Raw genomic sequence first — 17,589 nt, forward strand, 5'->3', positions numbered from 1 at the left:
AAACAGCCAGATATCAAGGACCGTGCATTGTATATTTCTTGCATGACGACGTGCAAAGGGCAGCCAGGGTCCCTGAACGACGGTGCTGCTACACAGGACTACCGGAATTGAGAAAACAAGAGAGGCTCAGAATGTGAGCAGTCGTGGTGCCAAGTCACCCTCTGCGCAAAGGCCAGTCCAGACACACAACCAGTCTCGAAAAACAGTGTTGTGGAGGAAGTGAGCAAAGGGAGAGTAAAGAGGAACAAAGTGGATGTGTTGATGGGCTTGGTCAAGGGCGCCGGTTAAGCGCACCGAGGCATACTCTGATCTGCCGCTGCAAGAGCCGCAATTCGTACAGCCAAGATGATTGCTTCGATCTGCTCGGCGCTTTGATATGCGCAGTATTGTGCTCGGTGGCTGTGAGATGGATTGCTCTCGAAGTGTGAGACACGCGTTGCCCAGGACGCCTCGGTTCTTGGGTCCTTAGGCTCCTTCGCTTCAGTAATCACTGACGACTTTGACGTCTGCCCATGAGAACAATGACGGCAATTGCAATTCAAGAGCACTTCGGAACAAGGAGTGCGTCTGGCTCGGCCGGAGACGTCCCGTTGAGAAGCAGCGAGGTGGTGGAGAAATGTTGGTCGTCATGGCCATGCAGGTGTTATGTGACGAGCTACACCGCATAACGTCCGTACGCTCCCAGGTTCCTTCCTTCAACAAGCAGCTTCGCAAGCCAGGAGCCATGGATGGTCCAAGGACATGGGTGCTGGGCGAGCGGGTACGAGGCTCCTCCCGACCCGTTTAGCTACGGGGAGTTTAGCGGAGCGACAGTGCCCAGTCCCCACCGTAGCTTAGAGCTTTAGCACCGGTTGACCTGCCTGAGCAGTTGTCCAGAGCTGAGCCCACCCACACCAAGACGACTCTGCTGCCCCAATTCAGCAGCCGAGTGCCCCGTCCCCTGAACCTGGGTACTTGCAGCATACCTCGGCTTGGCTGGCGTCCGCAACCGGCACCATGTACCCACGCCGTCACTCTCGTCCGCGCCAACTTGCACGACATCTGGAGCAGTTCAACCCCCTTGCTCAACCACTCAGGCCCAGGTCCTCCGGTGCACATCAGCCAAACTCTGGAGCGAAGCCCATCAAGTCCACCAAGCCCGCGCCCCCCTGCCCTTCCTTCCCCTTGCCCCTTCCCTTCCATTTCCACTTTCCACTTCCGCTTCCATATTAGGCCCATGCATCCTCTTTAACTTGGGCAAGTCTCTCCCCTCCCCTCCAATGCACCTGCCCGTTGACAGTCAGACCACCCGTTGCTGCAAGTGCTGCAACTGTCGCCCACTCTCGACTTGAGGCACCCCGGCCACCCCCCTCTCTCCATGGTCGTATATTCTGGCCTCCGCCTCTCTTTGGTCCTCCGGCGCCATCCGTCCACCTACACACATATATCAACGCAACGCAACCAAACCAAACCACAATCACAGCCTGCTGCTTGAGCGTCGCCTTTGCTTGCCGACAATTTCGCTCCTAACCTTGCCACTTGCCTTGTCTGTTGACAATCTCAGCGCTCTCGCATCCCATCCGACCAGCGCAACGCTTTTTGCTCTGCCCGTCTCGGGCGCATTCGGGCGCACTTTCGTGTCATTGACTCGCATCGCAGCCCAACCAACCTCGCTGGCCGCCGGCGCCAACCTCAACAACATCAAGCTTCTTGCTTTGACGCCGAAAACATCGACTTCACAATGCTTCTCCCCTCAGCACTATCCTGCGACTCGGCGCAGCCGTCGCGGCCCGCGCTCCAGTCCAGCTTCTTCTCTCCTCCCGCCAGTCCTCCCACGATCACCTCTGCCACGGCTCTCGGCAACATCATGACGACCTGCCGATCATTACAATCGCTCATTGCGACGCCCGCTTCTGCCTCTTCGCTGTCCATGGTGCCGCCGCCATCCTTGGCGCAGCTGCCTACACCTCCGTTGGCTCATGCTGCGCTGCCGATGAAGCTTCGTCTGCGGGCACGTCCTACGCGCTCAGACTCAAGCAACAATAGCGAGGACTTGTATGCTCCGAGAAGAATAGTCAAGAGGTCTGCACCTCCGCGCGGCATCAACAAACGTCGCCGTGCTGGCGGCGATGACATGGGCCGGGAAGATGTCCCATCAGAAGAAGAGGACATGGACAGCGATGTCGAGTCGGGAAGCGACAGCCAGCAGTCGCAACCACGCTCAGACGACCGACCTGAAGAGCCCGCTGCTCCGACAACGCCAAAACGTGCACGGATAGCTCCAGAGCGGCTACCACTAGGCTTGGAACGTTCCGACTTTCACGACATGCACCGTCTAGGGGGCGGATGCTCCAGCGATGGCAACGGAACAGAGATCGAGGTGGAAGCAGACGGCGAGGAGTGGAGTGCAGAAGACGACCGCGTCCTAGTCGAGCTCGTCCTGGAGAAGCTCAAGCTCTCCAAGTCGGAGTGGCACGACTGTGCTCGCAATCTGGGCAAGGACAGACACAGCGTAAATCGACGGTGGAAGAGCCTCATCATGAGAGGGGACGTTGGTCTCAAGACGAGGTCGAGTAACCGCCGTCGTCTACACTCTACCTGGCGGTGAAGTTTTGATTCGCAATGCCACCCTATTTCCTTATATATATTTTCCCCGACAGCCTTTTGCGTCTGCAAGACGGCAAGCAAATTTCACGACAACGACAGAACACAACGACTAGCAAATCGACTTCATTTCACGCCGGGGCGCTATGCAAGACGCAGCTCCCATATTTCTACACAAGCTATTTATTTGTTTTACACAAAGTCGGTCCCACAGCGAAAGGGCCAGCTTCGGCGTTTGGGCAGGGGCTTAAGGATCTGTGGAAATGTAAGGTTTTAATGTATTTTGGTCTGGAGATATCCCCCCTCGGAAAGAGGCAAGTGTTTGGAAGCATAGTTTTGGTTTTGGCTGCTTGAGAAACTTGCACGAAGCGCATTGTTCTTTCTTTCTACTAGCGCCCGTGGATGGATTTAATCAAAGGGTCTGCAGAGTTCTACTTGGGCACGACCGGGTAGTAAATTAAAACCAAAAAGTCAAACAACCATCAGTTCATACCCGTCCGTGCCACGAACACGCACTAGTGCCGCGCCAAATGGCGTCCGGGTCCACGGGTTTTCCTTCCCACCATCAGGGTCCGGTCCGCAAGGGCCCGCCCCGCGGTGATAATTTATTTTTGGCGCTTGATGCGCCTTTTTCCATTTTTCTTTTTTTTTCTCGTTTTCGTTTCCCAGGTTCCCCCCCCCCCCCCCCCCCCCCCCGGTCTGTCGTGGTGAAGTCTATTTTTCCCGCGACGTCGTCCTTGCACCCTGGTCCTGTTACGGCAAGGTCGTACGTCGGTGACAGTGTAGGCTTGGAAAATAAACAAGCGCGTCTACGTCGTGCGGCGGAATGTAGGACCAACAAGATGACCTGCTTGCGAGACAATCGGGGCGGGACGCGGGACCGGGGTTGCATGGGGGAGAAGCAGGACTGCCGCGAGCTGGGGTTGCAGGGCGTGCTTGCGCTGGCGAGGGTGATTTGCCAGAGGGCACCTGGGGCTTGCTTCATCTCTGCCCACCCCGTGGCGGTGTGAATCTTGTTCCCAGAGCCAAAGGTACATACTGACACGACGTACGCTGTATGCTTGTCTATCGTCTACCATGTTGACTATAAGATGCCATTCCGACCCCTCTCAGACCATGTCATATGCCAATGTCTAAACGGATGCTCAAAGGCTACCCCATATCTATTTTTGCGCCGACATAACCCGCTCATGCAACCCCCGAGCGTCTAATTCCCTCTTCCTTGGCCACGTTGGCGGGGCGTGACAACGTCCGATCCCTACGGCCTACGGGGGCGTCATCTTCCCTGCCAGCATCATCTTGCGAACTTCTTGTTCCATGTTCTGTTCTGGGCCGTGTGTGTCTTCCAGCGCCCCGGCCCCGGTGACCTTGTTGGCGAGCTCAATCTTCTTTTGGCACGCCTTGTAGATGAGCTCCTCGATTGATTGCGAAGCAATGAGTCGGATCACTTCGACGTCTCGTTTCTGGCCGAGACGATGGGCCCGGTTCTCCGCTTGAATGTCATCTTGCGGGTTGTCCGACAGGTCAAAGATGATGACCTTGTTGGCGGCCGTGAGGTTGATGCCTGTACCGCCCGCGCCAGTCGTCAATAAAAACACTGGGATGCTTGCATCCTCGTTAAACTCGTCGATGAGCGTCTGTCGCTCTGAAACGTTGGTATTTCCCATCAAAACACGGTGATCAACGCCCTGCAGAGCAAGAACCTCTTGTAAAAGCTCAATCAGCCTAGAGTACTTGCTGAACACGAGCACTCGATCCCCGTTCTCCTGATACTGCCTGATAAGCTCTAGTAGCTTTGTGACCTTGCCGCTGTCCAATTCCGCCGCAGAGGGGATGTCGAATTGCTTGAGCAACCTGGGGTAGTCTCGACACCACAGGTGGAGCTCAAAATCAGATGAATTCTTGAGTTCTTGCACCAGATGCTTGATATCCGGCTGATGGAGCTCAGATTGTGGGATTCTATCCATTAGTATCTTGCCCATCTCTGCAACCATTTCATCTGTAAAGTGCCGTCTGAACAACAGGGGATGCAATGCTGCTTTGCGGAGCTGTATCCACACATTGTTTTGATCATTCTGTCGCCCCTTGGCCTTGGGTGCACGTAAAGATGGCTCCTGCTTGAAAAGCTCTTCATACTCGGCATACGTCTTCTTTTGTGAATCAGTCATGTCGCAGTGCACAACGGTGCAAATCTTTGGCGGCATATCTGACAAAACCTGGTCCTTTCGTCGCTGCAGGATGAACGGTTCCAAGATAGTTCGCGCACGTCTAACACGTTCGGCATACAAGAAAGCTCCGTTTGACACGTCTTTAATCGTAACCTTTTGGCTGAAAATATATCGAATGTCATCCATGTAGCCGTCAAACATCTGTGGGTTAATGAAATTTAGCAAAGCAGTCATTTCGAGCAGATTATTTTGCACCGGTGTTCCTGTGCCAAGTTAGCTCAAAAAGCCTGGGAATAGTTGCGCATCGATTTATCTCACCAGTCAGGAGCATCTTCCACGTTGCAGGAATGCGGCGCAAATCTCGATAAATCTTCGTTTCTGGGTTCTTCATTTTGTGGCCCTCGTCAAAAACTGCTGCATTCAGATCAAACGACTGCATGGCCTCGACATCTGCGTCCGAGTTGATCTGCGAATAAGTGGCCAAAACAACATGATACGACTCTGGATCTCGCTCGACTTCATAAGCGATTTCGGCTCGTTCCGACTGAGAGCCTCGGTAGCCCACAACGGACAGATCTGGAGCAAATCTCTCAAACTCATGAAGCCAATTATTATAAGTGCTCGGCGGCACCACAATCAAATTTGGCCACGGTCGGCTCGCCTTGGGTTCCCTTTCATATTCCTCAACCAAATGACACATGAGCGAGATGACCTGGCAAGTCTTGCCCAAGCCCATCTCGTCAGCCAGAATACAGCCAATATCATAGCTGCACAACAATGACATCCAATTTAAACCAAAGAGCTGGAATGGCTTCATTTGACAATGTCCGTCCATCATCTTGGGCTGTCGAGGTATCAGTGGTCGTGAGTACTTGGAAGTCATGCTGTTTGGCGTAGGGGGCATATCCACATCGGGGGATGCTCGACTACTTCGCTTATTGTGACCAAACATGTCAAGGTCCCAACTGTCCATTACACTCCTGACTGCTTGCCCCTTTGTTTCACACTTCGCAACGACCTCGTCAATAGCTGTCACAGCGTTGAGAAATACTTCAACAGCGTCAACAGCGGACTCTCCTATGCTGACTCTCGGCGACTTTCGAGCACCAGCCTTCTTCGTCGCACTGACACGGCGGGCTTGTGACAGGTCATCAAACGGCCTCTTCTCTATGAGGGGTTCTAGAAGATCCTCTTTCATACCAGTCATTGCCGCGAGTTCCTTGAGAGTACTCGTATTAAGACAGTTGAGTACTCTATCGTCGTCCTCTTCTGATGGGGCGGGGGACGGCTCGGCCTCAAACGCATCCTCTTTATCATTGTCGACCAGGTCAATAACCACGGGTTTTTTTCTCGAGGGTGTTGGCCCGTCAAAAGACTTTTGCGGCGAGGAATCATTCCGCTTTTTCAATCCTTGGACAAGCCGGCGCTTCTGTGGCTTTTCTTTCTTCTGGGGCGGACTTGAAGGGAGAGAAGGCGACGTGTTTCGATCAAGTGATATTGGTCTCCTTGCATCGCTCTGCAATGCTGCCTTTGATACTAACCGCCTCTTATTTGGCTTGCTGGATTCTTGGCGAATACTCTTGCCTGTCTGCTTCGGCACACTTTCCAGCCAGCTGATGGCATCATCAAGGTCGTTCTTACACGCTATAAGCGCTTCTCTGACTCTCTCTGAGGGATACTTGTTTCCGAAAACATCATATATCTGCCGCAACTTGGTCTTGATTTCTCTCTCCTCAGCAGCCGGGTTATACACAAATTCGGCAATCTTGGCCTTAAACGTGGTGGGCCGAATGTCCCCCCTAGGTGGCGATGAATCGCCCTCATCGTCAGAAATCAGACTTATTGGCTCTGCGGCGGGTCGTTTGGATTCCTTTGAACGAGGTGGTGGTGGTCGAGGCGGTGGCCGAAAGAAGGTTCCCGCGGGTGCGAGGCGAGAACCCAGTCTCGAGGGCTCCTTTGGCTGGAATGGCGAAGAAGCAGGAACTTCGATGATGCTAGCGGGCGAAGAGGAGCGGTCCATGGCCAATGCCAGACCCGGCTTGCTCAAAATCTGTGTCGGTTGTGTAATCTCCCGTTCTCGTGACGGGTCGCGCAAAAATGCAGAGGGTGAGCAGGGAATAGTGGCCCCAGCTAATTCGTCGACGTCTTCAAGGCGAGTAGGGACTCGTGAGATGGACGGTGTTCGTGGAGCGGGACTTGAGTGCCGCATTGGCGGCGGAGGCGATGAGTCGATCATGGCGAAGGAGGAGAAGTGAAGGCAGAAGACACCAACATTGGCTGGCGCAAGCAAAGAATTTCAACTCGGCAAAAAATGACGACGAAGAGCAAACAGAGTGGGTATAGCAGCTGATTCGATACTCATGAAAGCAATTTACACGGCTCACGCACCCCTCGTGGCCCAGCTCTCAGTGCAGAAAAGGCATTCGAGCGGCAAAAGTGTTGGGAGCCGCGGGAATGGTGCGAAACCACTCCAACAACTTGGACGCCCAAAGTGGGTTGAATTTCGTAACGGCTCTTGGCGTCGCGCCGCGCTTTGGCGCCCGCCACCATTCGCGAAGTCACGTGTGACTTTCATTACAGAACGAGGTACGGAGTATGCATGGCCTCGCCGGCGACTTCTTAAATTTCCCTTAGTGGAGGAATATAACTACCATTAAGGAACCTTGAAATAAACGGCCTACGACTGTGAATAATTTGCCTACAAGTGTCACCTGAATAAATAAACAAACGTTACAGACTGAGCCAAGGCGCTTGGTAGGCTCGGCCGCACTTCCCTTCCCATCCTTGAACTAGTTACCTACCTACCTCTACGTAAAGTAGGTACTCACAAGTGGAGAGGCACCCGAACTACCATCGTACCGAGTAACTACACCTACATACACCATTCACCCTTCCATCACAACCACCCATCACCACGGCTACAAACACGAAAACAACCACAAGCCTTCCCCCGTTCCCAACCCCGTCCATCCCCTACCCCGCCCACAATGGCAACCCGCCGCATCATCAGCAGCGAAAAGACCATCCTCGAAAAAGACGACCAGCCCGAAAAGTCAAACATATCCCCCGCCGTCCCCAAGTAAGTCCTCACTCACATTCAAACCCCAAGCTTCACAATCAGCCGCTGACCCCAGGCCCTCCCTCCTCTTCTTCCCCCATGGACAGAGATGTCATTTTCAAGCTTCTCGGCTTCACATTCGCCATGATCGTCGTCCCCATAGGCTCATACTTTCTGACCGTTCACACCGTTTTCAAAGGTTCGTCGTACCTCTTCACTGTGCCGCCAGCCTCCAGTACTTTCTTTACTCATGCCCTTGAGCAGGAAACTCTTCCCTTGCAGGAGGCCTGGCTGCTCTTCTGGCCAACGTGGTGCTTATAAGCTACGTTATTGTGGCAATGAAGGAGGATGATTCGGCGAGACTGGGAGAGGGTGTCAAGAAACCAGAGACAAAAAAGGACCAATGAGCAATATGCTGCCATTTGACATGCAATTCTCATGTATATCTCTGAGTCATCATGTATCATCATTATTGTGACATGGAAAGCTGTCGCAAACAAAGGGCAAGGTCATCAACTTTTCGAGGCGCGTATCTCTGTTCAATTTCCCAATTTAATTCCATACATTCCTGTTTTGTTCATGATATCTACAGGCCTATTATAGTGGCAGTAATGCGCTGCTTGCTCCCGCCTTAGCCAGATCGTGAATGCCGCATAAATTTAGTTGATAAGTGATAATCAAAGGCCCTGGTGACCTGTCTCTCGCTCATTCCGCTGTCAAAAAGGCCCTCCCAGTCCGCCAACCAAACCCACTCACACAAAAACAACATCCGTCGGTCGACCTACCAGGCCTCTCCCTGAACGCCTGGCAACAGTCTCCATTGCGACCGTGCTAACCACCCGGGCGTGTCTCGCCACATTTGATTCCGTCAAAGCAAGTACCCTCTTCTCCATCGAACAACACCCCCCCGGCCAAGCTGTTAGGTTTAACCATCATGATCGGGTATCGAGAATAAGTTGTGGTAAAAACAACCATAATTCCAAGACATTGTTGACTTGTTGACTTCTCAAACAGACTGAATCAATGTTGCTATTTCCGGCATCGCCAAAACTCCATTGATCCCCTAGCTTGTGTATATATATAAAGGAAAATAGGTCTATAAAAGAATGCGGTCCAATTAAAGGGTAAGAAGAAGAACGGGGCTCTAGCTGTTTTTGCTAAAGCGACGGCTAAACCAGCTCTTCTGCTTCTCTGGATTGGCATTTGTTTGTGACAATTTTCGTCGCAAAAGAGACCCTTTGCGAGGCACAGATTGGGGCGGAGGAGCCGCCTGAGGCTCCGCATGAGGAAGTGGCAGTGGCGGCAGAGAATTGTCCTTAACCTGCTTGCCGACAGAGAAGTTTTGAACATCGTATGCATTTGTTTGACTGAATCCGATGCCATAATCATTGACGGGCTCGGACCGTTTCGCTGGTGATACCCTCTCGATCGAGCTGTTGTCGCTGGACGTAGGGTCCGTCTGATAGCCAGCGGGATCTGAGTTGCCGCTAGGTGCAGCGGATGTTACAGTCTCATATGACCTGTCCTTGTGAGGCATAGGATAAACACCCTGCTCGCGCCCGTACATCTGGTAATGCGACTCGGATTGCACCCTTTGGCTGCGATCCCGAGACAGGTGCCTACTGCCCGCATATCCTCTTTCATAGCCACTATTATTGTAGCCGCCGCTGGCATTTGGGTTGTCGTAGACGCTGTTCCTTACTGTTCCCGGCGTGGGTAGTGCATACTGGCTATCTCCCCTGAACGAAACAGGCCGACTGCCGTAATAACTGTCTTGAGGGAATCGTGGCTGATTCGCAGTTTGGACACTGCTTCGTCTATTCCAGTTTGCTACTGAATCAGTGTCTAAAAGCCAGTCGGGTTAGCCACGGATCACACACGATGAATATGGCAAATTGGAGTGACACGACTTGCCTGCTCGATATAGTGATTTACGCTGATAGCCACCGTCAATGGCAGCCTCAAAGCTACGGATCGTGTCCAGCGGCCGCTCCCATCGGTTTCTGGTTGGGTTTGATCTGTCCGGGTCCGCTACCTGATGTCAGCATACCAACTCCAGCGTTGTTTGTATTCTAACCGACAAAACATACCGATGGGGTTCCCCCAGGGATCCTTGTGCTGTATTGTGCGAAGAGAGATTTGGGTCCTTTCCGACTTCATGGCCGCGACCATGGCTAGTACAATATGTTAGTCGTGATTTCGAGTTTCGAGGAGGTGTAACAGTGCAGTAATGATGATGATGATGATGATGATGATAACATCAACATGAACGCGCATCGGATATTGCTGATCACTTACATGGCTCAGCTTCGTTCATAGCTAATGTGGGATCAGCTTTGCTGTGTAATCGCCTAGCTTCCTTTTCCTCGTGGGTCTCGTGGAAATCGTGCTTGCTCCCACTACTTCGATGGGTTTTCTGAGATTGAATGCTGTAACTACGCGCCTTTGCCTGTCCTGCCTGTTGTTGTTCCAGCGAAGCTTGTAACGGCGTTTGCTGTGGGCGCTGCAGCTGCTGCCGCTGTTGATACTGGTCCCCGCGAGAGGCCATGGCGAACAACCGGGTGTGGGTTCGCTTTTATTGCGTGGATTGATCAGTTTGATGGGTTTGGACAATCTGACGAGAGTAGCCTGGCGCTCGCGCCAAATTGGACGCTGGCGGAGTCAAGGGATCGGGTGTTTCGAGAGTCTGTTAGTTGGCGGGTAAGGGATTCGAAGACAAACACGGCTCGCGAACCCAGGGTTCTAGATGTCCGGGATATCTTTGCGGGACAGCGCACCCGTCCCAGGCGTCGGCTCGATAAGAAAGCTCCTCTTGGATCAAAATGCGAAAATGAGGATGCTCTCAAATGTGGAGTTTTGCTAGTTTGCTTAGAAGGGGAGTGGGAGTCTGAAGCAAGAGGCTGGGCGAGGAAGTCGAATGCTTGCAGCGTCCCGAACCTGAAGCCCGGTGGGACCTGGCGAGAGCTGTGACAAGCTCAAGTGGGTGGTGCTCGAGCTCCTTGGCCACGCAACCAGGGTATAGGAGGGCGCTTGACTTGGCCTTGTCGCAGAGTGGCAAGGAGATGGGGGAAGAAGGGTGGCGCAAGACGCGGGGCACCACAAGGTGAGCCTTTGGCTCAATGGTGCAATGCCAGATGGCGCGCGGTCGTTTGCGGTGCAAAGTAAACGTGCAGGTAGCTGGGCAACCAAGCCACACGGTCCGTTTCTCAAAGTTACCTACTCCGTACTCAAAGATACTGAAAGCGACACTCAATTCGACCACCCGCCGTGGGACGATCAGCCGATGTTGAGGAATGGATGGATGGCGGGTCCAGTCAATGGGCCGTGTTGGGTCGTTAATGATGCCGTACCCTTAACAACAAAGGGTTTGCTAATAAGTGCACAAATTGTGAAGTGCCGTTTCCTGCAATCTTAATATCAGGAGACCGACGCGAGCCCGTCAATGCTCATGTGCAAGGGGATGGCGAGCAGGGTTCCAGCAGCCGTCTGCGTTTGTGTGTTCTTGGCCCTAGTCGACCACGCTGGGCCCTCTGCCAGATTCAATACTCCGTAGGAATTTGCTTGTTGACGTCAAAGGACTAGTAATGTCTCACAGAACTGGCAGCTTTGAGATGGCAGTGTCCCTCATCCACTACCTTGGTACTTGTTTGTACTTGCCGTTCTCGAACCTAACTGCAGCAAGCCCGTAAAGGAAAGTCCTGACAAGGATGATTAGTTCGCTTTCTTCTTGGGCAGTAGCTTTGTCGTTCTGGTCGACTGAATAGTGCTGTGCTGGTGGGTTTTGATGAGACTGGCACGGTGATTGCACACAGCTCAGGTGTATCGACAGACCGAATAGACTCCGGTACCTAATATAGATGAATTATCCAAACACACCACCAATGTGCCTGAAGACTGTGGGTCAGCAGTCCACGGGCCCAAGTCGCAGTCTTTGTTTGGCGAGTGGATATGAGACGTTAGAATGGCAAAACCGTCAATGTCTTGCTGTAAAGTACGTGTATATCGCTGATGGTCGTTGGACCCTTCGCTTGAGTCGTAGTTCCGAGCTGTCAAGTGTCTAAGGCGGATTGGGTAGGAGGTAGGTAGGAGAGGAGATGGGAGGTCTGGAAATCGACTCGTATCGCTAGCCCGTGATACCTATTGCGGAGTACGGAGTATGGTCGTAAAATAGTACTCGGTATGCGAGACTGAGAGCTTGGAGTACCTCGTCGCCTGCTATCCAGGCTCACGCGCGGTTCTCTAGTCGACTAGTCGAAAGGCTGTGGCGAGGAAGATGCGGCCTGCCTTTGTGGTTTGGTCGCGCATGAGATTGGTTAAAGGATTGTTAAACTGAAATTGAAGACGTTTGTCGATCGGAGCTCTGAGGTATGCAGGAATCGACGCAGGCAGTCTCTGAAATACGAGGTGGGAGAGGCGGGAGACGAAATTCTTTAACTTTGGAGTGCAATTCTTGTTCACCAGCTGACAAGTCACTGACCAGAAAACTGGCAAGTTGCCGATCAATTATTTGCTGGAACGGCAGGCGCTTGCTTCCATGTTCCCTGTCCAGCTGCCAGAATGGAAGGCACCACCACCAGGAAGGTTTGGCTGGTGGTCCCGCTGTATCAAGTGCATCTATCCGTACGGAGTAAAGTACTTCGAGTCTCAAGTTCCCGTATTCAATGCTCCATGTCGGCACTTGCCTCGCTTCCAGTGGATCCCATCAATCATGACGTGTCAATTCTCTCAGGCACCAGAAAGAGATGCTCGATGGGCAATGGCCTCAGCTGCAAGATATCTCCAAGCACCGATCAAAGGGAAACCCGCTCAGCCTTTCAACATGTTGGGCGTCGGTGCATCTCCAGGACGGACACATTGCCACAGTCTCGTTTCATGTCGGTGGACAGCAGAAGATTGAATCTCGCTGCTGCAATGACACATGGAATTCATTTGAGCAAACAGCAGCAGTGCAGCAGTGCAGTTTTGCCCCGACTCGAGCTCCGTCGTTTCGAACTAAGGAGCTATTCCTGGACGTGGGCGCTTCGCTTCCATTACGACGCCAGCCCCAGTGTTTTCTTACGCCAGGCACGCACATCACCACCATGTTGCCCTGGCCCGACTTCGTGTTCGTTGTCCAGGTTGTGGTTCCTTCACACCATCTTGCTCAATATCAACCGGCCAAGCCACGAGTTGTTGGACGCTTGGGGCGCAATTGGCTTTGGCGTGGCCCGAAATGGCCGTCTTCCGCTTCCTCATGTCCCGCAACTCGAGGCCAATTGGCCATGCAGTACGCATCGTGACGCAAGTCGCATTCACCTCTTGCTCAGCAATGACAATACCTGCCTGGCGGCAACAATGGAGACTGCACTCACTGTCTGTTCGTGCACGGTTCTGAATCGGCCGAGTGGTGTCGACAGGTCTGTTTTCTCACATCTGAAACAAGTGGTTTCCCATGACGCTGTGAAACTGCACGAGGGGAAACCCCATCGTCAGAAGGCGGGAAAGCTTGATAGATCTTTGGAGAAGAGCAAGCCACCTGGCCCGCACTTGCGTCGACGCTATGCGTTGCCTAGACGCCATGCCACTACTGCAGAGTGCAGACAGGGTTGGGATATGCACTGCATCGGCGCCAGCTCCATCACGCGATGATGCCGCTGACATGGAAAATATTAAATGATCTGCAGTCCTTCCATGACGACAGCATCGCCTAACCTTTTGGATGTGCGCCTACGGAGTAGCAAATCTCATAATATCTGCACTGGAAAGAAATCCGCAGACGTCCACCCCTGGGCACCGGGCAAAGGTCAGCACCGTTTTCCTCTTGGTCTTTGTACATCTCTTGAATCATGACCGGCGTTGTTTGATCAGCCGTGTGCCACGATCCAGACTGGCTGCCGATGCTTCCGGAACAAATGTATTGATTGCATGACCGTTAAGGCCTCGAGGTCCCAGTCGCACTGCCCCCATGCCAACCATGTGCTTTTTCTCCTCAGTTTAATCGAGGGCGAAATTCTGCATTACGTGCTGCGTTTACGCAGCAGCCAACCTACTCCGTCGTCAAATATGTGGTGCAAAGATGCTGTGTGCGTCTGTCTCCCCGCCGCCCTGAGGCCAATTGGAGTTATACTTTGCCCACGGTCTCGCTATCATAGGTTGAATTGTATCTTTGATACGGGTCCAATGTTCGTTTGAGGCACACTGTGCTCCCACCAAGCCAGGAAGCCAGCCAGTGCTTTGAAGATTTGGGCGATAACTGGGCAATTACCATTCCCACCGGCTGCCGGATAGTTCGTTTCATCGGTGCAGCCATTGATCGCCGACCAACCACAGTGGTTAGGTGTTGTGGCCTGGGCAGCCATGGCTGATGCCAACTTTGCATCAATCTACCGCTCGACAGCCGCGACTGAGATCATTACAGGTTGTGGGGTGAAAGTCAATGTAAAATGTGGGATTGTAATTGAATTGGAAGGCTCTGTTTTCTTGGGGTTAGGGTCCGGCTACCCTACACCCAGATGCGGCTTCACTTAGAAAGATTGAATCTCAACAGCCACGCCCCAGGCTGCGTTGGAGCCTTTTTTCTCTGTTTTCGATTTTCTTTCCTTATGCATGAGATATTTTGCTTCGATGCCGCCACGCCATGGCTTTGTCCCCTGTTCGTGGCACAATGCAGCAGCTGTCACTGTGTGGAGCTTGTATACGATCATTTTCGCCCAATTCTCTTTGATTTGAGCCAGCAGATGCTCATCGGAAGGAGGTTCTCCGTGTACAATGTACACAGCAGTAAATCTGTCGCACTGATATCGGTATATATCAAATTCCCAGTTCTTGGCACCAGAAGGGTGTGCAAAAGCAAGCGGAACGGCGAGCTCGAACTCCAATTAAATAAATACCCAGGTAGCCCTTTTTGCCGGGTGCAGCGGGAATACTTGCGTAATCACAGAGTATCAAGTAAAACAAAAGAATGCGCGACTAGAAGTGATGCCTGAATGGCGCAAAGTCCCTGGAGCCTCTCAAATATCCAGTGACCCTCACTCACCCAGGCGGAAGCTTACAAAATTCCCAACTTGTGGTCTGGCAAAGCGCAACTATAGGGTACTCGCCGTTGAAATCCGGGCAGCGATATCGGAGCTGGACCATGGAGGGTGTTTCTTTGGCAACAATAGCTCTACGAGACGTGATTACAGAGATGGGAAGATGCAATGGAACGATTTGATACATGCGGTAGGGGACACTGGGAAAGATGGGAGTCCTCGGTAGCGGCATGTCAAGCACCATGCGCCTGGATGGTCACGATGTACATCGCACGCGGTTGGTACCCCTATGGAAATTATGCTTTCAGTGCCATCTAATCAATCGATTTGCTAGCCCGCGCCCTATTAACAACAAGCAGAACTCATAACGCAGGGTGCCCAAGGAGCAACCAATGACCATGGTGATTCCGAGTAGCTCCCGACCGGACCGGCAGACACGTACTCTCTCCAATATAGACAGCCCATAAGCGCACCTGTCAGACATCACCAGGTCGCCTGGTTCCTCAATATAGAGCCCCCTGCCATCATCAAATCCTTATTTTACATAACAGACAGGCGGGCCAGCGACGTCGACGGTGACCAAGAATACTTCGTAATTTTGAACGCCAACCCGATTTCGAAGGTGATATCGGCCGAAGGACGAAGCGTCGATAATGAGAGGGGGAAAGTAAAAAAGATTTCAGGCTCGGATCCCGCAGCCGCGCGTTCACGTCATGCACACACGAGGTACAAAAAACCATGCCCCCAAATAGTTCGAAGACAACGAAGCATCCGGGTATTTTGAGGGTTTGAAGTCTTTTTTTTGAATTGAATGCCTCAAACCAAGGCAAATATGCTCTTTATCCTTGCCTCGACCAATGCAGCCAAATGAAAACCGTCCTCACTACCAACTCCATTCCGAATCCTCGCACTTATATCGAAGAGGGGTACAGCATCACACGAACCGATGCACCGAAAGACTTAGTGGGAAGGGGAGAAGAGAACTTGGCGCGGACGACGCCGGAGTTGCCTGTGGGAAGAAAAATCGCATTAGTCCAACCCTGGTGCAAGAGAGCGACTTGTGACCAAAAGATCGCTAGAGGGAGAGTGCAAATATACCGTGTGGCCGGGTGACCTTGCCCCAGATAACGCGGATCTTGGATCCACGAATCTCCTTCTGGCCGCGGTAGACGTAGGCGACCTTCTTGCCGAGGTAGAAGCTATGGATGGAATCTCGGTCAGTACGTGGAAATTTGTGACAATTCCTGGCCGTGGGTGTTTTTTGGGCGACCTACTTGGCAGCAGAGGTGTCATCGACGCCCTCGATCTTGATCAAGCTGGTGCCAGGTCTGGTGACGTGGCGGGAGCGCTGGTAGCTCAAGTGACGTCCCCTAATTCAAATCCGTCAGCAAAGAGTCGCGGGTTCTGTCGCAGAGTTTCTCATCGGCAGAGCGTGATGCAAGTCGGCTTCAACGGGGTTGTTGCACGGCCCAACGCGCGTAACAGGGCGAGATTCGATAACATCTTTTGTCGTGCAACTCCCATTTCCACCTGACCGCAAGAGACTTCGTTTCGAATTCGATCCTCATCGCATAGGAGTACTCACTTGACGTATACTGTCGAGAACACGGTTAGCCCATAGTTTCCGATTGCTGGACCGAGCATCGCGAAAATGACGGCCTTGTTCAGCCAAGAAGGGTTGGATTCAACTCACGTCTGTGACCGCTCTCGGAAGGCATCTTGGCAGATTCTTTTTGTTGTACCACCCTCGCAATCAACCAAAGTATACAAGGAAAGAGTGGTAGGAAACTGTCTTATCTAAAAGACCTTTCCCTGGTTGCTGGTGCACGTCGGTTGTGTCGTGATGTTCGGCTGAGTAGGAGTGGATGCGATAATGGTGTGTGGTGGTGTCACTAGGGCGAAAATTTGTGCCCTTCAGATCACGTGCGTCATTAGGGCAGCATTTTGAATTTGTGTGGTAGAGTCGGCAAGCCTTGTCGTGAAAGTGTGTGGCTGCGGAACGAGGGTTGCACCGCCGCATGAAATTCATGGCTTATCCACTTCTCACCAGCCACTCCCCAAGGCACGGCAATCGTCAACGTTGCGTAACGCATTGCCCATGATGACAGACGGGGCGTCATTTATGTTACTGGACTGGCAATACGGAGTGAGTATAGTCATTATTACTTGCATGATTAAGCTTCAGGTTTAGAAATGTGATGTGATGATGGAGGAGTAACGAGAGGGTTTTGTTCGGGTCGTCGGTAAATGACAACTAGGTACTTGAGGCATCTTATCTGGTGGCTGAAGATGATGGATGGACTGGATGAAGAATATACTAGATGTCCAGGACGACTGCACGGGTCCACCGGTTCATTTATCAGTACTTGCAGGCAAAAGATACTTGACGTTTGTCCCACAGTGGCGTGCGAGAGCAACGGGATCCGAGATAGCCGCATACTAGTAACTCCGAATATCGACGAGGTCAAGCTACGTTGCAACTAGCTTTCGCATTGAGCGACTGTTGCGAAGAAGTGTGCAGTATCCTTGGCGGATCTGACGATGGCCATTCGTGGACGGTATGCTGGCCACGGGGCTCAAGTCATGCCAGGAACGAGAGGTTGCTACAAGAAAGCCGTGAATTGTCGACTATCTGAGGCTCTGGGTGAAGGGTTCTTTGGTAAACAAGCAATAGGGAAACAAAATAGTTCGCTGAGCGGGAAAATCCCTCGAAAGAGATACTGACATCTGCAAGAGCTTTACATGCACAGCGTCTGGTGCAAATGGACAA

At 52.4% G+C, this 17,589-nt stretch overlaps 5 protein-coding genes across 6 annotated transcripts; 2 read left to right on the forward strand and 3 right to left on the reverse strand.

Annotated features, from left to right (window-relative positions):
- Positions 1-1,278: 1,278 nt before the first annotated feature.
- On the reverse strand, positions 1,279-7,235 carry FUN30 (DNA-dependent ATPase fun30). The gene is made up of 2 exons (XM_007815665.2): positions 5,070-7,235; positions 1,279-5,014 (listed from the first exon to the last, which is right to left on the reverse strand). The coding sequence occupies exons 1-2, from the start codon at positions 6,985-6,987 to the stop codon at positions 3,849-3,851; spliced, it is 3,084 nt and encodes a 1,027-aa protein (XP_007813856.2). The 5' UTR covers positions 6,988-7,235; the 3' UTR covers positions 1,279-3,848.
- On the forward strand, positions 2,602-2,937 carry J3458_013468 (uncharacterized protein; the record flags this gene model as incomplete). The annotated part of the gene is made up of 1 exon (XM_066120459.1): positions 2,602-2,937. One exon carries the CDS (start codon positions 2,602-2,604, stop codon positions 2,935-2,937), a length of 336 nt encoding a protein of 111 aa, XP_065974747.1.
- Positions 7,236-7,413: 178 nt separating the features above from the next.
- Positions 7,414-8,335, forward strand: VMA21 (vacuolar ATPase assembly integral membrane protein vma21). Of its 2 annotated transcripts, XM_066120460.1 has the most exons (3): positions 7,414-7,830; positions 7,917-8,008; positions 8,074-8,335. In XM_066120460.1, the coding sequence occupies exons 1-3, from the start codon at positions 7,739-7,741 to the stop codon at positions 8,214-8,216; spliced, it is 327 nt and encodes a 108-aa protein (XP_065974748.1). In that variant the 5' UTR covers positions 7,414-7,738; the 3' UTR covers positions 8,217-8,335. The 2 variants fall into 2 exon arrangements, with proteins under 2 accessions (XP_065974748.1, XP_007813857.2); XM_007815666.2 differs by lacking the exon at positions 7,414-7,830 and having other exon boundaries at positions 7,841-8,008.
- A 618-nt stretch (positions 8,336-8,953) lies between these two features.
- Positions 8,954-10,357, reverse strand: J3458_013471 (uncharacterized protein; the record flags this gene model as incomplete). The annotated part of the gene is made up of 4 exons (XM_066120461.1): positions 8,954-9,654; positions 9,724-9,840; positions 9,900-9,983; positions 10,108-10,357. The coding sequence occupies 4 exons, from the start codon at positions 10,355-10,357 to the stop codon at positions 8,954-8,956; spliced, it is 1,152 nt and encodes a 383-aa protein (XP_065974749.1).
- Positions 10,358-15,730: 5,373 nt separating this feature from the next.
- Positions 15,731-16,537, reverse strand: RPL33B (60S ribosomal protein eL33; the record flags this gene model as incomplete). The annotated part of the gene is made up of 5 exons (XM_007815668.1): positions 15,731-15,828; positions 15,918-16,018; positions 16,094-16,189; positions 16,405-16,414; positions 16,513-16,537. The coding sequence occupies 5 exons, from the start codon at positions 16,535-16,537 to the stop codon at positions 15,731-15,733; spliced, it is 330 nt and encodes a 109-aa protein (XP_007813859.1).
- Between the last annotated feature and the right edge of the window lie 1,052 nt (positions 16,538-17,589).

This window comes from Metarhizium acridum (genome assembly GCF_019434415.1).
Source record: "Metarhizium acridum strain ARSEF 324 chromosome Unknown scaffold_276, whole genome shotgun sequence".
Classification (NCBI taxonomy): domain Eukaryota; kingdom Fungi; phylum Ascomycota; class Sordariomycetes; order Hypocreales; family Clavicipitaceae; genus Metarhizium; species Metarhizium acridum.